The sequence below is a fragment of the Sus scrofa genome, chromosome 17 (genome assembly GCF_054392235.1).
Source record: "Sus scrofa isolate SSC_HxYL_T2T_F1_AM1 chromosome 17, Sscrofa_HxYL_maternal_Yorkshire_Landrace_v2.0, whole genome shotgun sequence".
NCBI classification, from domain to species: Eukaryota; Metazoa; Chordata; class Mammalia; order Artiodactyla; family Suidae; genus Sus; species Sus scrofa.
The window spans coordinates 30389901-30416854 of NC_139399.1; the positions used below are offsets into that span (position 1 = coordinate 30389901).

General features: G+C 35.2%; 1 protein-coding gene across 8 annotated transcripts in view; it reads left to right on the plus strand.

The window, feature by feature from the left end:
• Positions 1-26954, plus strand: part of MACROD2 (mono-ADP ribosylhydrolase 2) — a 2051375-nt gene that overhangs the window by 440241 nt on the left and 1584180 nt on the right. For all 8 annotated transcript variants that reach the window (XM_085004514.1, XM_021077531.2, XM_021077533.2 and 5 more), the window contains one exon: positions 21482-21511. In XM_085004514.1, the coding sequence (XP_084860640.1) occupies positions 21482-21511 (30 nt within the window). The remainder of the gene's footprint in view (positions 1-21481; positions 21512-26954) is intronic.

Genomic DNA, 26954 nt, shown 5'->3' on the forward strand with positions numbered 1-26954 from the left:
GAGTTAATTTAAGAAAATAGCATGTAGTATGGAATTCCCTTTTGACACAGTGGGTTAAGAATCCAGTGTGTCACTGTAGCAGCTCACGTCCCTGCTGTGGTGTGAGTTTGACCCCTGGCCAAAGAAATTCCACATGCCATGGGCATGGCCAAAAAAAAGAGAAGAAAAATAAAGAAAAGAAAATAACACATAACAAAACCAGAGATAAATTTTAGTTTTTCTGTATGTCCTTAAGAATCATTGACTCTTAGGCCATTTTGCATATTTTATAAATTATCAATTATCTAGGTTAATTAATCCAGGTTAATAATGACAAGAAATCATTTAATGATTTAAATGATTTCTTGTCATTATTAAGAAGACTATTTTTATTAAGAATTTAAATTTTAAATAAGACTATTTAAAGTTAAAAATTTAACTTTTAAATAAGACTATTTAAATTATTTATATGCATGTGTATGTATATCTATCTTTAATTCATCCTCAGCACTTATTTTAATAATTATTGACTTATCAAAACAACAAGATATCTAATTTAAGAGCTCCGAGTCTCATGCCAGCTAAGACATTTGTAAGGGCTATTTTTCAATAAAAATTCCCATTTTCTTTTAGATGTTTCTGAAATTAAAGCTTTTTCTGTATATTCATCTGAAGTAATTGCTTAGAGGCTCAAGCAGAGAATTTAGGCTGATTGGCCATGCAATAAAAGGAATTTTTGAAAAATTCTATCATTTGAAAAAAAGAAGATAGGATTTTTAGATTATAGGAATGAGAATTTACACACACACACAAACACACACACATGAATACAAAAGAACTGACTTGTGAAGGAAAAGTAATTTAAAAAAATAGAAGTAAATTATATATGTTTATATATGGACACACTTGAAATGTATTCATATTTAAACTATATACACACACACACACACACACATATATATATATACACACACACATATATCTAAGTGTAATAACATATAGCCAGGTTTTTATATGTGTTTGTATATCTATCTATCTATGAAATATACTTTTAATTCAGAAGTTAATCACTTGGCTTAAAAATTTTCCCCTTTAAAATAAACTTGGAATGTTACATAATTGTACTAATTTGCATTTTTTACTTTAGTTTTTTGTTTATCTATGAAAATTATAAATACTAATTTAAAAACTACAAGGAATTATGTCATAGAGCTAATGGATTTTGACATTATGAGTTGTTTCTTGTTTAAATACTTGCACTATAGTTTATAAATGAGATTTAATAGGCTTCAATTTTGTTAGAGGGTTTCTGGGGCATTATTGACATTTTGAATGATCTCTCCAAGAAATATTTTTGCTGCTTCTATTACTTGATGGTGCTGTTACCATGACTTGTGGCACAGAATTCTAGGTGCAAGATAAAAGTTCATGCTGATTTTTACTAACTTTTGTTTCATTACTTTATGAATTCAAGCATTAGAACATTAAGAAAACATTAAAAAGTCATAAATTACTAGCTGACCTCAGGAGTACCTCAGAAATTCCTGTACAGTTGTTTGAAACAGAAAACTACCTTAGGCTGGAACATTATTGAGAGAAAGTCATGAAAAAACTTTTTTTCTAAAAGTGATAAACTTATGGTAATCTGGAAGTATGTGCAAAATGGAATCAAAGCTTGTGCAAAATGGGCATCAACTGGGTTTGCTCTGGAAAAAATCAGGAAATAAAGAAAATCAGCATTATTTTCTTTTTGTTTGTTCTGATGTCTAGCATCATTTAAATGATTTAGAGTTTGTAAAGCAGATAGACATTGGTCTACATTTAGTTATTAAAAGCATTCCCTTAAGTACCAACTCAGGAACTCTTAATTAACATTTTAAATAGGAGAGTTTCAATAAATCTTAAGTTTCTGTTTAATATATTTCTTTGTAATTCTCATTTATTTTAATATTTTCACTTTCTGCTGTATGTAATAATCTACTAACTGATTGCTGTTTGCAATAAGCATTTTGTTCAATCCTTGTAAGAAGCATTTAATTTTGTAATGGGCAGGATTATCACATTTATATTTTTTGTTTGATTTTTATTAAGCTCTGTTTGAAATGCATTTCAAAAACAATCATTTATTGTGAGTTCCTGTTGTGGCTCAGCAGGTTAAGAACCCGATATAGTGTCCCTGAGGGTGTGGGTTCAATTTCTGGCCTTACTCTGTGAGTTAAGGATCTGATGTTGCCACAAGCTGTGGCATAGGTTGCAAATGCAGCTCAGATTTCATGTTGCCATGCCTGTGGCTTAGGCCTTAGCTGCAGCTCCAATTTGAGCCCTAGTCCAGAAACTTCCATATGCCACAGGTACAGCCATAAAAAGAAAAAAAAGGAAAAGAAAAGAAACAATCATTTGTTCATTCCTATTTTATTCATTTTTTAAGCATTTATAGAATGCTTGCTACACAACAGGCATTGTTTTTGATACTTAAAAAACATTTTCTAGCAGGTGTTAAACACAGATGTGCTTGTTTGTGCTCTAGTTAATTTTCTGCCTTATTCCTCACAATCCTAAACTGAGAGATAATCTATTTTATTGATGGGGGCACTGGGTAAAAAGTGATGAATAAGTCATAATTTTTGCTCTTGACAAGTTCATAGTCTGATGTAGAAGGCCCCAGAAAAACAGCTAATTACAATTTAATGGTAGAAATGCTGTAGAAGAGCTTGTTTTCACGTCATGGACCTTCAGAAGGGGATTATCTGATTGTGTGCGAAGGAGTCAGAAAAAGTATTACAAAGGAAATGGCATTTTCCTTTGGGTGGGTTTTAAACATTAAATAGAAGTTTACCTGGGAATGAAGGCAGAAGGACTGCTTATACCAAGTCATGAAGTGATGAGGGGTCTTGTAAGTGGTGGTTCTAATGGGTTAATTCTGCCTGACGGAAGAGTCAGGTGTTTGTGTGTATATGTGCATATGTGTGTATGCGTGTGTGTGTGTGTGTGTGTGTGCGTAGTGTGTATCTGGGACTTCTGTGGGGTGAGGAGTGTAGTCTGATGAGGCTGTAGAGGTAGGTTAAGGCCTTAAAGTAAAAATCCTTCCCCTAACTTTTGGAATATGAAAATCAATTTGAATGAAAAAAGAGCCCTGTCACTATTTAAGCCAATGTTAAAAAAAAAAGTGTTTTAAAAGTTATGAGTAACAACTTTAGAATTGCTAGGTGGAACCAACTGCTGAATGTGCCAGTCATATAGCCTTTTGGAGTTTACTTTCATATATTAAAAGTGATAAATTAGGAATACCTTTTACTATTATAAAAACAAATTATTGAGACTATGTTTATTAATGTCTAGAAACGGAAAGAACACATACTGATGTTTCAAGTTCTTTTAAAACTAAATATGGGTGCTTCCCCAATATTATGCAGCCTCATGCTATCTAGACTTGATTCCTGACCATTAGTCTGTAGATCACACAGGAACTTTCTTCATTGCCTTTTTCTCTTCTATGAATCACTTTTTCAGCTGTTTCTTGGTCATACAGTGATACTGCTAAATGTAAGTTAGATACAGATAAGAAGAAAGTTGAATATGTTGTTTTCATAACAGAAACATTTCTTAGAAATGAGCGCATTAGACCATATTAGATTAGACCACATTAGATTGTTCTTTTCTATCCAGTTAATCCACTTTGCTTTTGTTCCTCATTAACATATTAAATCAGTTGTCATGGGCTGGGTCTGTCCTCGGGTCTGTGGCAGAATCATTAACTATTGACTGTGGGTTGAGTCACTTTGCTCAGGCTTAACAATGCTTGAGGCCATCAGTCTCTCAAGTGCCACAGAGGAGGTGGAGGGGATTGATAAGCAATGAGAGTTAATGGCAGAATACTCCTTCCTTGATGGCTCATCTTGTCCAAGGAATTTAGAAGGGGATTACTGGGGCTGTGGGATGGGGGATACAGAGTTTGGCCTGGCAGGTAGTATTAATTAAGTGACTGGAAGTTCAGATGCACAGGGGAGAGGGCACCATCCTGGGTTGAAGCAGGTAGGAAGACTTGAGATTCTAAGGAGTTTACTTAAAATATACAAAAGTTGGGATCAGTTAAGCAGTGGATTGTGTTGACTCCAGATGCTAGGGGCAGTGAGTTTGGTAAGAGAGTTAAGTGGCCCATGCGATGGTTTTGGCAAGTTCTTTGGCTAGCACAACGCTGTTGACTGAGTGGAAGGTGAAATGTTAATAGGCTTTGAAATTTCAAAGTTATAATTTACATGGGAAACATCAGGCTCAGAACTGTAAGAATAGTTTTGTGTACAAGGATTTTCTTCTTTGCTTCCTCCTCACAAATTTGTATAGGTTTAATTCTTTTCAGGGTATTTTTATTTATTTTTTATTATTTGTTTTTTAACAAAAGTTTTTCGGTTTTTTTTGAAATGCTTTATACTGTCTCTTTTTATTCCAACATTGACTCTGTTCTGGCACCATGGCACTATTATCATTAATGCTAAATGTATTTATTTGAATTTTATTTGTTGGAGGTTTGATGTCTAATTTAAAAATTGAGTTATTAGAATTTTATTTTAAAACCATATTTAATATTTGTTATTGAAGATTCAAACTAGACTCATCTAATAAGATGTTGAGGGAGACTTTTCTTGTTGCCTTGGAATTGAATGCTAAGACCTAAAGCTATGGGCCAAGAGGCATCAGGCACCCCACATTCTAAAGAGAGCTTCTAAAGGTAAGTGGTCAAAGATTCACTCCATTTAATGATAAATGCCTCCTGAACAGGCCTTGCTCTGTCCTGCTATCACCTGTTTCCAGGGCTGTTGTCACAGTTTGGGTTCTCCAGGCCCCAGACTCGGAGATAGAAATTAACAGGCAGAATGTTTATTAAGAAGCATTTTTGGAATTAAAAAAAAAATCTGTGAAAGAAAGCAGAAGCAAGCAAAACTGAACAGAGGAGAAGTTGAACTGTCTTACAGTCTGAAAAAGGGCCTCAGTTGACCATCTAGGAAGATGAGATACCCCTTCAGAGTTGTCTTAGGTTGGGGGCAAGGGCTAGGCCTTTATATCCCCATATGTATCAGTCATTGGACCAGGTTTTGTATCCCCAAGTTATGAGATGTGAGCTACCCAGGAAAGGGGGCATGACCTCTGTGAGGCAGCTCTTTTCAGGTGAGATAGGCCCTGGAGAGGCCACCAGCTAAGATGTTATTTGAATTGGCATTCCTCCAAAGGTTATAGGTTATGTTCTTTCTATTTTTCTCTGGCTAATTTCAGAAATTTTTTTTTTATCATTGGTTTTTAGAAGTTTAATTATAATGTGACTTTGCGTGCATTTCTTTGGGTTTATCTGATTTGGGATTCACCTCATGAATCTGTTGGTTTATATTTTCATCAAATCTGTGCAGTTTTATTATTCTTTCTTTGAGTAATCCATCAACCTTACTCTCTTTTCAAACTCTGAGATCTATTGCTTTTATCCCATGGGTACCTGAGGCTCTGTTCATTTCAGGAGACTCGGGCTCCTCTTTATCTCTTTAATTTTAGTAGGAACTGAGTTCACAGGCCCTGGCTGCCTTATTTAGTCCAATGACAATTGAATTTTCAGATTCTCTGTCTTGTTATGCTTTTGGTTTGCTGTAACTGAACTGGGTGGATTCCTAGTAGTCCCTACTGGTTCTGCCTGAGGGATCAGAAAGAATTTCCTGGGGCTTCTAGATGGGGAAAAGGAAGTCTCTGGCCTGACATGGTGAATAGTGCTTCTGGACCTGGCTGCTTATCTTGGTAGGGATCCTCCCCTGGCCAGCTTTCCTCTGCCCATACTGTCCCTGGATGTTTCCTGGTGGGAGAAGGTGCTGGTAGCAGGATCCCCTTTGCTGCTGCTCCCACCTCCCCCAGCCATCATGTGTCTGTTATATAAGGGGTTACTCTCAGGGCCATGAGTCTTTGTGGCAGGTACTTGTTGAGGCAGGATCCCCCTTGCTAGGGCTGTCCTTTATCTTTCCATGGGGGAGGGGGCGTGGTGGGGAGGAGTCTCAGACCCTGAGGAGGAGAGCACTTTTATTGAAGGCTTATTGTCAGTGGGGCTCCTACTGATTCAGGGAAGAAGGAGCCTACCTGCACCTCCTTCTGGTGATAGGTTGTAGGCTAAGTGATGCTGGGCCTGGGTTGCCTTCATCGTTTGGGTGGGAGGAATGAAGATGCCTTGTACCTAGATTGTTCCTCCTGTCCTGAGATCTCTAACTAGTTCACCTTGCTCCTTATACTGTTCAGAGTTTTTCTATGGTTGCCTCTTTTTATTATTTCCAGGATTTATAGTTGTACTCAGTGAGGGAGTGGTGAGGAAGAAAGGAACAGGAAGAGACAAATCTATGCCATCTAGTCGGCAAGGGCAAGATTTTGGAAAATGCGATATCATAAAGTACCATCAACTTGTAAAACATTTTTTTTTCCTGACTTCAACAAGATTCCAATGCACTTAAATATTAAGTGCATTAATTATATTAAATATTTATCATTTATAGATTTACTTATTATAATTATCTAATTTGATGTATCTATTTTACTTCCTATTTATTCCTAGCACTTATTCCAGGCTACTCACACACATAGTGTCTGCTTAACAAATGAATATTAAATCATCAAATTAGAATTTATATTTTTATAAAGATGAATTGAGATACAGAGTTTTAGGTGACCTACCTAAAATTATATAACTAATTACTTGTGAAATTGGAATTAATATTAAATACTTTTTTTGGTAGACCCAAGTCTATGGCATCTGGAGTACCATACAAAATTCTTTTATTACCTTTTGCTGCTTCTGTTTTATTTCTGATATTTGAATATCTCAAAGTAACATTAGAAATGCAACTATTTTCAATAAGTATTATTTGGTTATCCTGTGAGTTTTGTTAAATAATAATAATTTTAAAAAAGCCTCTGTAGTCAGTAATCATCATCTCACCAACAATAATACTTTTGTTGAGATTAATATCACTGCTTTTTAGTGTATCAGAATAAAACTAATCTCTATTATAGAGTCCACAGCTGGCCTGATGGAACTGTAATAACAAAAGTAATTGATATTTTTGATATTCACAGGATGCAAATTATAATTTGTGTCCTGTGTATAGAAAAAAAATGGGTCTTTTTTGTAATTGATTAAGGCTGATGTTGATAAAGTTACATTTTTCCATGTTTCAGAGATTTTTTTGATGCTTCTAGTTTGCATAAACATAATGGTATATTTATTACATCCTTGAGCAATGTAAAATTTTATTGCACACTAATAGAAGGCAACCATAATTTAAAAATAGAATTATTAGGCCTATGTAATTTAATTTAGGAAAGAGAAAAACGTTTATGATTTTTATTTGTTACCTTAAGTTATCAAAATTATTCTTTTTTTTGTCTTTCTAGTGCTGTACCCATGGCATATGGAAGTTCCCAGGCTAGGGGTCAAATCAGAGCTGTACCCGTTGCTTGCCTTCACCACAGCCACAGCAACATGGGATCCAAACTGCATCTATGACCAACACCACAGCTCACAGCAGCACTGGATCCTTAACCCACTGAATGAGGTCAGGGATTGAACCCATGTCCTCATGGGTTCTAGTCAGGTTTGTTACCACTGAGCCACAATTGGAACTCCCCAAATTATTCTTTATTTGATAATTCTAAGTTCAAGGATGAGGAGTGCTAATGATAGAAAATTTAGGACAAATGAAAGTATGTATTTATTTTCATTTTGTGTATTTCACTGTAAGTATATAAAATCTTACATTACCCAGTTTGCATTTACATGATGAAAGCCAAACTTTAACATACTATTTTTGGTTTGATAAATTTAACTGAACTCAAGTCAAAAGCCTTGTTAATTGAGAAATACATACTCTCATCGATAGCAGTGTATGCATAATTGTTCATGTTGCATAAAATCATACTGAGAGGTTTCTTTTTGAATTCCCATTTCTAATGTTATCAGAAGAGTAAATGTAATGTTTTAAAGGAGTTTTCCCTTACAGACTATTTCTGATTTTATAAGATCTAAATTGCTGATTATTAGAATAGTGTTAGTGACATGGGCAAAGTATAACTAAAGATAAATAAATTTTTATAATTTTAAGTTGTATGATGTATGTAAATGCTGTCCATTTTGGTAACTAGTTAGATTAAAAAACTAGTAATACAACCTTAGCAATGGTGTTATTTGAATTCATTGTTTATCGTGGGTATTGGATATCCATGTATTTTTTTCTCTTTTTTTTATTACTCAAATGAATTTATCACATCTGTAGTTGTATAATGTTCGTAACAATCCAATTTCACAGGATTTCCATCCTACAGCCCAAGTACATCCCCCCACCCCCCAAACTGTCTCCTCTGGAGACCATGAGTCTGTGAGTCAGCATCTATTCTGCAAAGAAGTTCAGTCTGTCCTTTTTTCAGATTCTACATGTCAGTGAAAGCATTTGATGTTGGTGTCTTGCTGTCTGACTGACTTCACTTAGCATGATAATTTCTAAGTTCAGCCATGTTGCTAAAAATTCTGGTATTTCATTCCTTTTAATGGCTGAGTAATATTCCATTGTGTATATGTACCACCTCTTCTTTATCAACTCCTCTGTCGATGGACATTTACGTTGTTTCCATGTTTTGGCTATTGTATAGAGTGCTGCAATGAACATTGGAGTACATGTATCTTTTCGAGCCATGGTTTTCTTTGGATAGATGCCCAGGAGTGGGGTTGCTGGATCAAATGGTAATTCTATTTTTAGTTTTCTGAGGAATCTTCATACTGTTTTCCACAGAGGTTGCCCCAGTTTACATTCCCATCAACAGTGTAATAGGATTCCCTTTTCCCTACACCCTCTCCAGCACTTATTGTTTGTAGACTTTTTGATGATGGCCATCTGGCTGGTGTAATGTGGTACCTCAGAGTGGTTTTGATTTTCATTTCTCTAATATGAGTGATGTTGAACATCTTTTCGTGTGTTTTTTGGCCATCTGTATGTCTTCTTTGGAGAACTGTCTGTTTAGATCTTCTGCCCATTTTGGGGTGTGTGTGTTTGTTTGTTTGTTTGGTATGGAGCAGCAGAAGGTGTTTATAAATTTTGGAGATGAATCCCTTGTCAGTTGCTTCACTTGCAAAGATTTTCTCCCATTCTGTGGGTTGTCTTTTCATTTTGTTTAGGGTTTCCTTTGCTGTGCAGAAACTTTGAAGTTTGATTAGGTCCCATTTGTTTGTTTTTATTGTCAATACTCTAAGAGGCGGATCTGAGAAGATGTTGCTGTGGTTTATGTCAGAGAGTGTTTGCCCTATGTTTTCTTCTAAGAGTTTTATAGTGTCTGGTCTTAGATCTCGGTCTTTAATCCATTGGGAGTTTATTTTTGTGTATGGTGTTAGGGAGGGTTCTAATTTCCTTCTTTCCCATGTGGCTGTCCAGGTTTCCCAGCACCACTTAGTGAACAAGCTGTCCTTTCTCCATTGTATATTCTTGCCTCCTTTGTCATAGATGAGTTGACTGTAGGTGAATGGGTCTGATTCTGGGCTTTCTGTCCTGTTCCACTGATCTATATTTCTGTCTTTGTGCCACTACCACACAGTTTCGATGATTGTAGCTTTGTAGTATAATCGGAAGTCCAGGAGCCTGATTCCTCCAGCTCCATCTTTCTTTTTCAGGATGTCTTTGGCTATTCTGTGTCTTTCGTGCTTCCAAACAAACTTTAAAATATTTTGTTTGAGTTCTGTGAAAAATGTCCTTGGTAATTTGATAGGGATTGCATTGAATTTGTAGATTGCCTTAGGTAGTGTAGTCATTTTGATAATTTTAACTCTTCCAATCCACGAGCATGAGATGTCTTTCCATCTATCTGTGTCATCTTTGATTTCTTTCATCAGTGTCTTGTAGTTTTCCGAGTACAGGTCTTTTGTCTCTTTAGGTAGGTTTACTCCTAGGTATTTTATCATTTTTGATGTGATGGTAAATGGGATTGCTTCCCTAGTTTCTTTTTCTGCTCTTTCATTGTTAGTGTATAGAAATGCCGTCGATTTCTGTGTATTAATTTGTATCCTGTGACTTTGCCAAATTCGTGGATGAGCTCTAACAGTTTTCTGGTAGAGTCTTTAGGATTCTCTAGGTATAGTATCATGTTATCTGCAAATAGTGATAGTGTTACTTCTTCCTTTCCAATTTGGATTCCTTTTATTTCTTTTACTTCTCTGATTGCTGTGGCTAGGACTTCCAAAACTATGTTGAATAGTGTGATGGGAGTGGACATTCTTGCCTTGTTCCTGGCCTCAGTGGGAATTCTTTCAGTTTTTCACCATTGAGAATGATGTTAGCTATGCATTTGTCATATATGGCCTTTATTATGTTGAGGTAGGTTCCCTCTATGCCCACTTTCTGAAGGATTTTTATCAGAAATGGGTGTTGGATTTTGTCAAAGGCTTTTTCTGCATCTATTGAGATGATTGTATGGTTTTCATTCTTCAGTTTGTTAATGTGGTGTATCACACTGATGGATTTGTGGATATGAGGAACCCTTGCATCCCTGGGATAAATCCCACTTGATCATGATGTACAATCCTTTTAATGTATTGGTGGATGTGGTTTACTAGTATATTGTTGAGGATTTTTGCATCAATATTCATCAGTGAAATTGGCCAGTAGTTTTCCTTTTTTTTTGGTATCTTTGTCTGGTTTTGGTATCAGGGTGATGATGGCCTCATGCAATGAGTTTGGGAGTATCCCTTCCTCTGCAATTTTTTTTGATATAGTTTCAGAAGGATAGGTGTTAGCTCTTCTCTAAATGTTTGATAGAATTTGCCTGTGAGGCCATCTGGTCCTGGACTTTTGCTTGTTGGAAGTTTTTTAATCAGAGTTTCAGTTTCAGTTCTTGTGATTGGTCCATTCATCTTTTCTATTTCATCTTGGTTTAATCTTTGAAGATTGTACTTTTCTAAGAATTTGTCCATTTCTTCTAGGTTTTCTGTTTTTTTTGTCTTATAGTTGCATGTAGTAGTCTGTTATGATCCTTTGTATTGGATATCCATGTATTTTGAAATAATCCAGGAGAAATGAAATAATTCTTTGAGTGATAGTCTGGCATACTCTAAAAATAATTGGGTAGATGTTGGATGAAAGGGCTCAAATGTTGGGGTGATTACTAACTCACCAGCTCACGACTTTGGGGCAAGCAACTCTCTCTCTCTATAGTAGCCTCAGTTGTAATAGGAACTTCTCAGTTGTAATACATACAGATTGACTCTTTAGCATTGCCTAATAAATAATAGATGCTTAAAAAATTGTCATCATGAACTATTTATATATTACTTAAGTTGATTGTGATAATGGGCATATTTTCTGCCTTGGTAAGCTTACCAAAATATGTGTCAGCTTGTCTACTGGCTTGATGATTCAGAGCATGACTTTTTGATTGATAGAAATGACTCATCCAAGAGCTAGTTTTAAAATTTTCCTAAGTTGGTCATGCCACAAGGCCAAATTTGGTGCAAGTAGTTAGAGCAGAACTGATTCAGGTATTGCATGATGACGAATGAAGTGTTGGTTCAGTTCCTCTGTCATTTGCATGCTTTAGCTGTGTAACAAGACTTAAATGAGCTGAAGTTCATTGATGTATTACTTTAAAATGATGCATTTAGATTAGAGAAAGTAAAAATGAAACGAATTCTAATGAATTTTCTTTAATGTAAGTGGGATAGACTCTGAGGTTGGCTAGAGGAAGTCTTCATATACTCTAATAATTTAGAAAAGAAATAGTTGTACTTGGCCTTACCATCCATACTGAGCTGAAGCATTCTTATTTCTCCTTGTGTTTTTGATCACTTTCCTTTCCATATCTTTCTAATAAGTTAATATCTACTGAACTTCTTTATCTTTAAACTTCTGCAGAATACTTTTAAATTTATAAGAAATTTAATTAGAAAGTAAGGGGAAACATCCTCTAATTTTTCTAGCCAAGTTTTTAAGTTTGCTTTGAAGCTCAAGACCTGTCACAGTTTGTCTCTAGTAAACATGAAAAGAAAGTGGTTAAGGAGGCTCACCATCAGTTGAGATGGCTCTGTTATTTTTACATTAAAAACAGACCATTAACAATTTATATATTTGAAATTAGTCAGAAATTCCAACTGAATAGCTTTTCAGGTATAAATGAGAACTTTTCACTGACACATTTTACAGTTAAATCAGAAGCAGTCCAGTGAACATCATCTATAAGTCAAGACATTTTGATTCAGGTTATTTATTGACAGATATAAAATGATCCTGATGTTTTATGTGCTTCCCAGTGTATACTTAGGAATGTTGGATTTTTTTTCTTTTTTGAATTTTTTAATTGCTAGATTAAAATTTTAATAATTGCTAAACTCAAGTTTAATTTTAATAATTACTAACTATTTAAGATTGAAAATACATATGCTATTTTATCTATAAATATTTTGGATGATTTGTTCTATAAGATATAAGCGTTAGTGTGTAGGAATACACCCACACCCACCCCCCGACACACACACACAAGGATTATTACTGGAGTTTTTTCTATAATGGCAGAATTAGAAAAAAATCTAAGGGCCCCCTAATAATGAGAATTGTTTCACTCAAACTTGTGAAAATTATATTATGTTATATATTATTTTTTTTATTTAGGTCCCTTACTGTAATGATAAATTAGAAAATTAGATTGCATGGTAATTTTTATAGTAGAACCCATTATTTTTAAACAATAATCCCAGAAAGACTCAATTATATATGTTTATATATGAATATGGCGGAAAGTATGGAAAGGAATAGACGATAAGAAGAATTGAGTTTTTTTAATAAAATTCTTTTATTTTTTAATGGCCGCACCCATGGCATATCGAGGTTCCAGGGCCAGAGATTAAATCTGAGCTGCAGTTGTGGTCTACAGTGCAGCTGCAGCAATGCCGAATCCTTTAAGTGACTACACAGGGCCAGGGATCAAACCTGCACCTTTGCAGTGACCTGAGCCACTGCAGTCAGATTCTTAACTCACTGGGCCGTATTAGGAACTCCTTAATAAAGTACTTGATTCATATGGTCAAATGAACATATATTGTTTAATATTTTATATGTTTATTTTTAATGTATTTTATATTTTTAAATTAATAAGGAAAACTTTAGTCTGCTATATTGATTATTTCTCAAATGGTAACACAAGAACACGAGTCATTCTCGTAACAGTTCTGAACTAAGAGAGTTAGTTTGGGAAGGGATGTGTGTTTTAGGCTAGCCAGTTGTGTCCAGTCTGTACAAACCATATTTGTTCAGTCAAGGTCCCAGCAGGAACCTTGGCATAGTCAAATTAGGATATTTCAAGGACGGCTTATTTAAAAAGAGATTAAGCACAAGGGTTGAAGATAGCTATAGTATAAGAGAATGTCAAGGAACCAAAGGCTGTTACAACTCCAAGCTCAAGAGTTTAGGGAGACATATCAGAACCCAAAAGGAGGGGAAGTCATGTTATAAACTAAATGGCCTTGATTAGAGCAGTGACCTTTATTAAAGGGACATAGTCAGGTCAGGTTAAGCTTACAGGAAGAGAACCAGGATAATAAGTAACTTCAACTCATTCTCACCTCTCCCACTAGCTCCTGACAGGGCTCCCCATTGGCTGCACTCAACTAGAGCCAGAGGGTAAGAGGACCCGTTGATGCCATGTATATAGTCAAATCACTTTGGCCGGAGAACTGGGGCAAGTGGACAGAACGGATCTTGAGGAGTAAACAGAAATTATCTGGCATAAAATATACAGCATTTTTATAGAACTGAATAGTCAAAATAATACAGAAGCGGGAGAAAGTATAATATGCAAAATAATGACATCCATTTTCTTTTCAGGCTCATAGAGTTATTTTTATTTATTTTTGTTTTTAATTTTTTTTTTTTTTTTTTTTTTTTTTTTACTTTTTAGGGCTGCACCCACAGCATATGGAGGTTCCCAGGCCAAGGGGAATTTGAGCTGTAGCTGCGAGCCTGCACCATAGCCACAGCAATGCAGGATCCGAGCCATGTCTGTGACCTACACCACAGCTCATGGCAATGGTGGATCCTTGACCTACTGAGCGAGGCCAGGGATCAAACCCATATCCTCAGGGATACTAGTCAGATTCATTTCTGCTGTGCCACAACGGGAACTCTCCAGAGTTATTTTAAAATTGTCCTAAGCCCAAAGACAGAGTTAAAAAATAATAATAATAATTTGAAGTTGCCCTTTTCCCTCACTCTGCTCTGTGCAGAAGTCCTAGTTTCTTCCCCAAACTCTGATGTGGGTAAAGCACAGGACATCTCAGATTGAAGGCAGAGAACTACAGTTCTCTAAGATGAACATGGCCCCGGTCCCTGCCAAGTGAGGATTGGTCTGAATGCTTTTATTAAGCCCCTACTGTCCATGGAGGTTTTCTATTAACCTCTAGCCTGTCTTCCAGAGGAGCATTGTAATCAAGGTCACGGATGGAACTGACATTACTGAGCCTCAGCATTTTCCAGGCACCGTGGGGCAAGTTCACATAAGTTATCAGCTTTATGGCTCTCAGCTCACCTGTACCATGATCATTATTTTACCAAATGGTTTATTAATATAAGAGATTAGGTAATCAATTGGAGTTTAAAGAACTTTTCTCAAGGACGACGATAGAGCCTGGGATTGGACCGTGATCTGTTTGGCTTCCTCCTGGCATAGCCTCACTTGTTTGTGAAGTTGTGTAGGAGTCATTGTCTATTACTATAGCTCTCTCACCTATCCCAGAAATATGACTTTCCCTCTCCCCACATTCTCTTTCCCATCTTACATTCATTCCCTTAGTTATGTATTTAACATGTATTTATTCAGTCCCTACTCTTTGCCAAGTATTCTGTATGGTACTGTTGACACCAACAAACATGGCCTCCACTTTAATGGATTTTACTGCTTGATAAGTGTCTCAAGGAAGCACGTTGTTCATTTCTTTTGACCACAAATCTTTACCCTTCGAGGGTCTCTGTCTCAATCTTCCCATCTCTTTACTATGACTGAAAATTATTCTTTTGTCTTATTTAAAATGTAAACTAAAATAAACCTTGTAGAAAAACTCATTTGCAGTTTCATTATTGGAGAGAAATAAATATTCTATAATATTCTAAGAAAGATGAAGTAAGGCAACCATATAAATCACTTTTTAAAAAGATACTCTTTAGTTTTATTAAAACAAATTAGTTTTCCCAAGAAGTATGTAAATGAGGGCGCATGTTCAGGCTTATGTTTTCATCAGGTTAAAAGTGTATCACATTCCCTCAAATAAGTGCATCTTCCATCCTTCAAATTGGGAATTGGTTTGAGTTCAAAATCTTTCTTGTCAAAGACAACTTAAAACTCCTGTTTAAGGGTCTTGTATCATTACAGCTACAATGCTAATGTACATTTGAACTCATCTTTCCCCCTTTTTAGACATGCTTGTTTACTCTTTGGAAAGCCCCAGATCAAGTTACTTAAGCAATCACATTTTTGTAACTGAGCCAGTGTTGTCATTATCAGAATTACAACTGATTCAGAGCACAGTGTCAAGAAGGATGCCTGGAATGTAGAAGCACATGCTGATTCCTCTCATTTGGCTTTCGTTGCTTTGCATTATGAAGCTGCAGGAACTGCCACTGCTTTAGTTCACCCTTTAATAATTAAATTAGGTGATCTTCAGTAGGGTAATGCTTGGTAGACCCCATGCACATTGTGTTCTGTTACCATCTTTAGATGTGATTTCAGAGGAACAAACAATACAATCATATATATGTATACACACACACACATATGTATATACATCTACACACACACACACATATATATATGTATATATAATTCCAATTTGAAATTGGCAGTATTGCATAGCAGGCTCTATGTTCTTCTCCTGCGTTTGATCCTAGGCAAATTACTAACATCTCTGATACTCTTGAACTTTCCACTTTTGTAAAATGAAAGAATTGGACAAAATAAGTGGTTTTATCCCCATGTCGCAGTATTCCTAGTAGTCCCCGAGCACCCAGAGTGATAGCTTGTGACATCAGGTTGGCAAAACCGGGACAGCTTTAGCTCTTCTCTTATAGTTCAAGCATAATTCCATTTTGTCTCATTTGTTGTTACCCCTAAGTAAGTTTTCCATTTCCTGCTGCCCTTTCACCTATTCATCAAAAGTAGCACTCATTATATTCTGTTTTTGTCTTCATGGTGGCTTATAGCTTATTCAGCCACACAGACCCCAGAACAATCAATGATTCCTTTGAATTCTACAGTAAGTATGAAATGTGAATTATTCATTATGTGTTTTTACCTGCTTTCTACCTGTGAGGTAGTTAAGCCTGTTCTTAATTTTCTCTCTTTGTCAGCTTCAAAGCAGGAAATTATACCATTGCCCAAACCTCTGGCATTCTTGATTTTGTTTAGAAAGTGTAAATCTAGTTAATCATGAACAGAGAGCTGTTGCCAAATTGAAGGCTGTATTTGTCTGTGTGGATTGTATTTCCAGAGCTGTCAGTTCAGATGGTTGCTCTCTGTATAAAGAGGCTCTAGACTCATGCACATGCTTGGGATTTAATCTTAACGGATTTTTTTTTTTTTTAGATCTTCTTTGAGTTTCAAAGTGCAGGGAATATAATATGTGCCATTCTAAAGGGTGATATGTTGGCTTTTGTATCTTTTAGAATAACTAGTTGTGAATGAAATGGTGTTTTAAGTAGAGCCCCTGGGGAAGTTTTTGCCAACAATCATTTTGACATCCCATGTGCTCTACTGTAATAAGAAAGCAGAATAAATAAGCTAAACTAGGTGGTCAGGATCCTGTTAGGATGAAAGCAGCTATAATTTCCTTTATAATGATGAAAAGCAAACCAAAACCCTTCACAAATACTTTTAATCAATGTTTAAAGACTAGTCTCCCAGGCTGTTGCTTGTTTGACAGATAGTCTCGGGTGGAGATAGAAATGGAATGGAAAAACAAATAATTACTAAATACAGATAATAGAAATTACTGGGCAAGTGGAATGAAAGCACAACAGGCCAGTTTGACTCACAGTGAACAGGGGTTACCTCTGCCAGCTCTGGATTATTTCACAGACTGAATTCTTTCAGACTCAGAAAGCTGCAGGAGCTTATTAGGCCTTCTAAAGTACAATGTTGGTACATGTTAGGTTAGCAGTTTTGTTATCAAGATTATTGAATCAAATTTCATTACATCAAAAACTGTCAAGTTTAGGGGAAGTCATCTGACCCAGGAATTCCCTAGTATATGGCATGTGTGCTGCCATTTTAATTCTGCTATCTCCCTCTGACTATGGCCAACATTATTAATCGATCATGGTTCTCTTCTCTACTGAACTTAGATTTAGCTTTAGAATCCTTCTCAAATGAGTGGTACAATCTCTTGTAATCAATGAATCAGGATTATTTGAAACCTGTTTGCCATTCCTGGTTAATTCTAAGTTTCCTGATGGAATTATAAAAAAGGAATACAGTTGACTATGGCTTGCTCAGATCACCTGCTGTTTTGTAACTGAGGCAGAATTAAAATAGAGGGTACCTGGCTGTCAGTTCAGTATTCTTGTTATTTACCCTGTATAGATCCATAATAAATTATAGCTTTGTCTTGCATTTCTAATAAATGTTATAGACTTGTGTTCCATCTCGGAACTTCTAGTGATTAAAGTTACTTATAGAGTAATCTTACTTTTCATCATTTGATCCACAATTTAATTATAACAATATTCCTAAAAAAGACAGATACAAAAGAGGGTCATTTAAGAATTTGTTTTTTTGGGAAAATGGTAATATAATATTCCATTTGTATTTTAAGAAAAACATAAAATAATGACACTATTGGCAACTACAATGATTATTTTTCATTTAGGTTAATTATCCCAAGGAAAAACTTCCTACCTTGTGTTCACTTTCTTTTGGTTTTGATAATTTAAAAATGAATATTTATAAATATGTATAATTTGATAATTTTAATTTAAAAATTCAAAACTGAGTTCAAATGGAAGAGAACAATTTCTCATAAACTTTAAAAATTAGTCGTTTGCTTAAATTCTCCATATTTGCCACTTGGAAATTAGATTTTGGCAACCCTTACTCCTAATTTATGTTCAATGTTGTTTTTGCTTTTTAAGCAGTGGAACCGTTAATCTCATAGAGTTGTTACTTTGGGGAGGAAAAATTTCAATATGCAGATTCATTGATTTGTAATGGCTCATTTTAGTTTCGTATTGAATCAGTCTTTGAGACAAGTACTGTAGTCTGATTTTTTTTCCTCTACCACCTCTGGTAATAGAGGGGCATTTTATTTAGGAAAATAGGAAAGAAAAACCATGTTGATAGTAGCCATTCTCAGAGAAGAGATTTCAAAATCTCATTTTAGAAGCAGTAACATCATGTGTGTTAACTTCAAGCTTTCTTTGCTCCTTTCTCCTTTTCCTGCTCTGTCAAACTCTGGGAATAACAAGAGTCATATCTAAAATTCCCTTTAGCAAGGAACTTAGATATGGACATAAATGTACAGACATATTTTGTACACTCTTAACCACTATTTCCAAAGAAACTTTTAAGAGTTTCTTTGACAGTCCTTGACCTTACAGGAAGAAAAAGGAACAAAGTTTGCTCTTTCCACACACTAGCATAAACAAAAAACTTTTATATGTCAATAATGAAGTTGGAATAAACATGCCAGTTATCTCAGTATTAAAAAACATGTATTGAGAGCTTATTAAATGCAGGCCAAAGTATTAAATTCAGGCCTTATCTTGAGGGGTTTTCTATCTAATTGAGATATACCTAAGTAAAAATTAAATGGCTGTTAATTTTAGACACACAAAAATCATTTTCACTTTTGTAAAATGGAAGAAATAACATTAATCCACCTGACCAATAACTGTTGAGAATTAGGTATATAGGGTGCTTTGTGAAGATAAATTAATATTAGAAATTATAATAAAGGTTTATTTTATTTGCCTACATTTATGCCACTTTTACTGAAGAAAATTGCCTTGATATTTTTCCTAATAAATATTTTACCTTTAATTGTTAGAGAACAGAAATTGATAAAATACACTTAAATTTGATGGGTTCTTTAGGAAAATCATTATCAGGATTATAGTTATTAGAATTGCTTTGAATATATTTAAGCAGCTTAGATTAAGATTCTGTTGCATGAATGGTAATGCATATGAAATGATCTTAAAAGTGATTGTGCCCTATGTAGATGTCACAGTTGTGTAAAATAGTTCTATGTGAATGCTAAAATATGACCAGATATGCTCATCTAGACATGAGCACGTACCTGACATTAACTGACTTGATCGTTCTTCTGGACTGGAATTCCAGTTCCTACACCAACTCCCACTCATCCACCCACATCTATTGGACAAATGCCTGGTTAAACAGATGGGGTTTGGGCTGTGCTCTCAAAACAGTCAGCCTCCACCTTTATTGAGCAAAACATGGAGTGAAAATAGGTTATACCATGTTACTGTGATTCTGGGCATATTGCTTTGAGTGTAAAACCACTATTCATTATTGTCGTTGTTTGTTGTTGGAAATAAGTTTTCCTTTATGAATAAACGTGTACATTGGAGGACAGTGGATGGAGTTCTAGGGATCTGGAAAACCTATAGATAGAGAAGTAGTTGTCCATCAAATATAAAAATAAAAATCATCAGGAATGTGAAATGCCAGGCAGCTTTATTAATGCATGTAGCTAAGGTTTTTAAGAAAATGTTTGGATTAGCCAAGAGACAGGGAATTTCTGCCATCCCCTAAGAGGTATGGAACTTAAACAGAATTTGTGACAACCTTTCCTTATGCCCCCTTGGCAAGTTACCACTTCGTCTGTTACAAAGTTTGATTTGTGGCAGGACTTTTAAGTCCTGGTTACAATTTATGTAAATACTATATATTTTCACTGTGACGTAAGAAGACTTTGGAGGACCTGAGGTGGCAGGGTGGCAAATGACTTTATAATATCAGAAGTGAGTTTTCTTTATGGGCTTTTTTTTTTTTTTTTTTTTTTTTTTTTTGGTCATCTTTTCTAGGGCCGCACCTGCGGCATATGGAGGTTCCCAGGCTAGGGGTCGAATCGGAGCTGTAGCTGCCAGCCTATGCCAGAGCCACAGCAACGCAGGATCTGAGCCTTGTGTATGACCTACACCACAGCTCACAGCAACGCCAGATCCTTACCCACTGAGCAAGGCCAGGGATCAAACCTGTAACCTCATGGTTCCTAGTCGGATTCGTTAACCACTGAGCCACGACGGGAACTCCTCTTTATGGTTGATTAATGGCATTGCTACACAGTCGATATTTGTGATAATAGCACTGGGTAGGGGGTGAGGGAGGGAGGCCAGAGCCGCAATTAAATGGCCCTGTACCGGAAGATCATATGAAACAAGATTTAATGCTCAAATATTGACTTATTGAGAAAGCCTTCCATGCATTTTCATGATGTTTTCTTTAGTGTTTTAACAATTGGCAAACCATCACAGATGATAACAGGCATTTATAATGCTCCGTTATTTACTGATAGAATCACTAACACTGATATTTGCTTTTCTTAGTTATGGTAGTTTGTGGAATGTGCACAACACACTAAAATTTAAGTTAAATATTCCTAATTCTTTTTCTTAAAAGATTTCTTTATTCTTTTGATAGCTCAGTTTTCTTCACAAACAAAAGTACCCTGGGTGCCACATACTTTCTTTATGTTGCTACAGGGCTTCTATTTTCTGGCTTTTGCAGGGACTAGATAATCAAAGGCATTAAGTTTGCTTAATACTTTAGCAGAAAACTGCAATGAAACTTTCTGAAAAGTTGATCTCTTGAAAAAAAAAACCTAATTGGAATTTTCTTATATTTTTCTTCTTATTCAGCTTCTGTAATTATGTGTGCTAGATTAATGGATAAATGGATAAGAAATGACACATCATTGTTTTATAAAAATGTCTAAAATTTATTTCTTCCCCTCAAAAAAAATTAATGCAAAGAGGAATAAATCTGTCACTATTTAAGAGTTAGTTCTTATTGCAAAGTGTCTTGAGATAGCTTTATTTGATGGTGTTTAATTTAATTAAAATTATCATTATACTTTCTTGTTACATTGTCCTTTGAAATCATTGAAATTGCCTAAATAACATTGCCCTAACTCTGTTTGATAAAATGGAGAAACCAGAAGATTAATTTAGATTCAGAATGGAAATAAAAGGATCACGATATATGCTTTATTTTATTAGAAGGAAGCACATTATAAAAATAGTCATTTGAAGAGGAAAGGGAGGTAAAATAGTGAAATATTTGAATTTTTGTCTTTATATGAAAGTATATTGTGATATATATATGCCTCTATATACTTATAGATATGAATGAGATGTGATAATTACTGGCATTTTCTTGAACTTCTCTGGCATATATTTTTATATATTATTTAATGTCTTTTGTTTTGTTTTCTTTTCAACAGCAAATGCCAGTCTTCTTGGAGGAGGAGGTGGTAAGTCCTAAACATTATTTTACTTAAAATATATTTTACTATACCAACCATAAAATGTTTAGTAACTCTCTTATACTTTAAAGAAAATCAATTTTGCAGTAGTTATCAACCATGAAAATTATAATCTTCCAGAAAATTAAAATAGAAAGACCCTGGGTGTTCCTAAATTTTATTTTTGACTGACTTCAAAATATGTGGAATACTGTTGTTCTCATCAAGCTTTGTATTTAGACCTTTGGTATAAAGCTATAGCAGCTGTAAGCTATTGAGATGAACACATATATATGAATCCTAAAACAATACATCTGGAGACTTGTGGGTTTTGTCTTTTTTTCATCATAATGACTTAAAAATTATGACTTTGTAGTCTGAGAGCTTAATATATCAGCAACTTACTGTGAAAAATAAGAAAGAAATTAGTATTGGCACTTTGCTTTTTCTTTCCTTCTTTTTTAGAGGAGAAATAAAAAGAGATCAAAGTGAGATGAGTAAGAAAGAGAGTCCTGTACTGGGAGATTTTTTTTGAAACTAAAATCTTGGAACTATTTATTGTTTTTATTTCTAGGTTGAAAGAGGAAAGCTTTTCTAGCCTCAGCCCATATTGCATATTAAGGGAGGAAAAATGTGTACAATAGAATAGGGTCCTTTTCTTTTAGGACTCAGATGGACATAATAAGTTTGTTTTCTCTCTTACTCTTTCTCTCTCCCTCTTTCTGTTGCTTCCTCTTTTCATGTACATGTTGGAGTAGATATGATTATATAAAACTTTAGCTTTTCAAAAAAACAAGTTACTGCTTGTTAACTTGATCCCCCCAACTCTTAACAAATGTAATCCGTTATAAATCATCATCAGGATGTTTCGGTATAAATTTTATTTGAAAATTAAAACTTTAACCATTGTTCCTATGTAAGAATCAATAGGTTTCTTAAGGTAAAATGTTGTGGAGTTTCCTCGTGGCTCAGCAGGGTAAGGATCCAGCGTTGTCACTTCTGTGGCTCTGGGTACAGCTGTGGCATGGGTTTGATCCCTGGCCCAGGAACATATGTGTACTGTGGGCAGAGCTAAACAAACAAACCAACACAAATAACAGAATGTTGGAAATAGAAATGATAGAAAATAGTTTAAACTAGAAAGTGCTCTTCATATTATCATATGCCAATCAATGCACATTCTATAGCAGAGTATTTTTCTTCCTCTCCAAATTACCTTAGAAAATATAAAGACATAGGATTCTCTCTCTCTCTCTCTTTCTCTCTCTCTCTCTTTGGGTATGCTTTGAGAATCAGAAGGGAGGTTTTTCCTTATGAGTTTACTGGATTCCGAAGTAGATTTTTATCTTTGGGTTTCTTATAATATGTGAGAAACATTAAAACAAGTCATTCATAGTGCTGATTTTCTTGCATGACATATTAGTACTTTAACAAATTTGACTAATACTGTTAAATAAGATTTTAAAAAGTAAAAATTGAGTCTACATATACAAAGTCATCAAGTTAAAACAACGAATTAGCTAAACAATTAATTGTTCTTGGTTATTGGGGGGAAAAAAGCTGAATTTTTTGACTAATTCTATAAGTTAAAATCACTTTACCTGCCCCTAACAGAAAAACTCAAAATAGTAATGGCATAAAGGAGATAGAAATATATTTCTGTTCCCTGTAAAAGTAGCCTAGATATGGATTAGAGTGGCGTGTGGTAATCCCATGCTGTCTTCAAGGACTCAAGCTCTTGCTTTTTTGCTCTTTCTTTCTACTGCCCAGAACTCAGGGTCCATGATGGCTTTAGGACTCTAGCCATCGTAAATATGGGGATCAGAAGGAGAAGGAATGGCAAAAAATAAAAAATATGCATCCTAAGAGATGAGCCAGTTTTCTTCAAGCAGCTTTACCTAAAGTCCCACATTATCTTTGAACTTGATCAGATGTTCGTTCACGGATAATATAGTTTTATTCCAAGAAGCAATGTGCTCATCAAAGAAAATGTTCCATTTTCTAAGGAAGAAGGGGAGGGTGGATATTTCAGCAGGCAGTGAGTAGTCCCTGCTCTGTGGGAAGGCCAGCTGCAGTTCAGGTACTCTTGTCAAACTGCTTTGTTTCAATATGTCTATCTGTGGTTGGTGTGTATCGAATGAACTCTAGTGCATTGGCCTGTATTTCCTTGTGGTTCTTGCAACCTGAGTGGAAAGATACATTGTGAATTTTTAGCAATGGTAAAACATTCAGGAATAGGCAAACTCAGTTTTCTGTTTACCTGAAGTATGTACTTGACTGTCCTCTAGATGGCTGATTTTGCTAAATGCAGTTATTTGCCATAATTTTTAATTTCTGAATTCTAAAATTAGCAACTCAGCATCATTATAAGTATAAATTACAAGTATTTAAGATAGCTATAATTTCTTTCATTAAAGTAGGTCATTGACAGGTTTAAATTTATTTATGCACTTCTGGAGATGTCAAGATTGCTCTAAAATATATGTCAGATATTTGGAAAGCTACATTTAAAAATCAAATTTAAGGAATATTTTTAGCCTTCTCTGAACTGATATTTGGCCTTCTGATTCTATAACAGAATATATTAATCCTGTCAGTAGTATTTTTAAAATAACAGGTAATAATCATCAATAAGGAATACTTGAATTGATTTAATCTGCTTGGATTTGGTCAATGATTCCTTTTATTTACTTGGGTTAATATCCCTTTAAAAGCCTCTGAAGAGAATAATTCCTCAATTGACTATATAATTTTATCAATAAAATTTGACACCACAGAAAAAATAATAATGGTGTCTTAAGGTACCATTTTTTTAAGGTTCTCAGGAGGGCTTTCTCCTAATTCTGTACAAGTTGTACTTGAAATTTAGACAAAATCAATCTATACAAAATTGGATTATTCATGATCTTAGCATTCTGCTGTTCTTTTTGAGTGCTTATATCAAGATAAGATCTTCTAAAAGGAGATTTTAAAAATGGTCACAATCATCCTCTAAGTTCTGATTTTAAAGTAAGAGAATTATTCCACGTAGGTGTGGATTTTCATCTTTTTGACCAGAGGTCACTCTTTTCAGGAACTTAGAGGCACTGGCATTATTGTAAACATAGGCAGGGACCCAACACTTAGTCATTTCACTTGAAATACTTGGTAAAGTGGATCATCTCTGTATATATCTCCTAGATAAGTTAAGGGCAAATGAATATACTAATATTTAAGTAAGAATGTGTCTGGATTCTGCCTTTCAGGAAGCCTTTGTGTTACTCATGTGGGTATAAGGTCAAGAAACCTTAGATGTTCTATTAATTTTTTACAAGCTTTCCATCACTGCTCCCAGGACTACCCTGCATAGCTATAGAGCACACTGATACATAAAACAAATTTTATGTTCTCATTCCATCCATTTCTTAATCAGGGTAGGCTATATTATGCTGTGGTGACACCTAAAGATCTTAGTGACTTCAAAGAATAAAGCTAATTTCTTGCTCATGTTGTAGTGTGAATAGGATTGGTGGCTGTCCTACTCAGATTGTCCTTCATGAGTGATACAGAACCTCAGCTTGCTTCCCAATCTTGTAGTTACACTCTGTGATCCATGGCTACAGTCACAGAATAGGAAGAACGAACTGGTGGATCTTGTAGAATGTAGGTACAAAGCAGTTTGTGAATGGCTTACATCATGTCTGCTCCTGTCTCACTGGCTAGAATTCGGGCAAGTGACCCTCAACCAAACTACAAGGAAGCCTGGGAAGAAAGGAGTCTTCTAGTGTTCCCAGGAAGAGGAAATGGGGTGGTAACTACACAGTGCTATCTGCCACAATACTTAAATGAGATCGGTGTTTTATTACTATTATTATTATTTTAATGGTTGAGAGAAATGTGACGTGGGAGATTTGCTGCTATCTTCAAGATTATACAGCTTCTGAAATACAAAAGTTTCCATGAGAAGACTGGGTTCTTGAGTCCCACTCAGGACTTGTGCCTTTGCTCCTCTGTGATTTTTAATACATTTTTGCTCTTCAGAATCACCTTTTCCTTGCACAAGTAGTGTTCATACCAGGAAAAAATGAAGGAGAAGCCAGGGAAATATGCAGCTACAGTATGGATGATACTTTCCTTGGCTTATGTTCACAGGTTCTAAACTCAGTTGATAATTTGAAAGTACATAAAATAGCATATCTTAATGTTACCTCTGGATTGCTGTTCAGATTCATATCCCATTTTTGTGTATTTGATATTTAGTTTTAGAGCACATTGCATTTTAAATACATGTTTACTTATATGCAATAAGCATGGTTTACATGTCCAAAGTCTTATGATGTTGTATTTTTGGAATACATAATAAAAAAAAAAACTTTGCAGCCAGTCTTAAATTGTGTCAAGAAGCAGAATTAGAAAGAAAAAGCAGAATTAAAGAGCTACTTCCTTGATTCCCTTCAGATCATTCTGTAACAGACCAGAACAAAATATACCATCTCTTACTTTAGATAATGCATGTCCTTTCCTTTGTCACACTAACTCACCAAAGACCAGAACCAGGTGACAGAATCCAAACAGGGCATGGTTTATAGGATTTGCTTCCCCTTTAAGTCTGTCCAAGCTCCTGAGTGTTGAAGCCTGAGGCCTAATGTTAGGCATTTGAAATGACATTGTTGTTGACAGAGTAGCAATTTAAAGTTGGCTTTTTATACACATAAATTTGTAGGGCTTCTTTCTAAATTATATACATATATACATACATACATAACATGTATTTGTATCAATGCTATAATTTTAGACCTTATCCTTTTGGCAGGTTAATTTTAAAAACTCTCCATATAAGCAACTACCACTAAATAAACACTCAGCCCCAGACAGAATCCATTGGAAAGCCACTTTTCTAGAATGAAAACACTGCGTATATTATGCCCTTCTCCACTGCCAAAGGCTTCTTGCTCTCCTTGTGCCCCTCAAAGTAGTCCAGAAGTTTAACAAGGTAAAGTGCCAAATGCATTTCAAAAGCAGTGAAATTGTAAAACCATTTGGTGTCATCAAATAGGTACTATCAGTGTATCTCTACTTATCCATCACCCATTTCTACATACAAACACATATGTGAAAACATGTTCATTCATTCAACACTAATTTAGTAACTATTGTGTGTAAGTATTTATTATTTATTTGGCAGTAAGCACACAGCCTTTTCCCCATGATCAATCATGGCTCCTGTTTGGCTAAAGTATCTGAGTCATTATAATTCCCCCGGCTCTTTCAGGTGTTCCAAGGGTTTTCCTTGCATGGATCTTTTGCATTAAAATGATACCTTAATATCAATAGAATGAGCATCAGGTATAAGATTCCTTTTTTAAAAAGCAGAACAGGGAGTTCCCATTGTGGCTCAGTGGTAATAAGCCTGACTAGTATCCGTGAGGATGGAGGTTCGATCCCTGGCCTCGCTCCGTGGGTTAAGGATCTG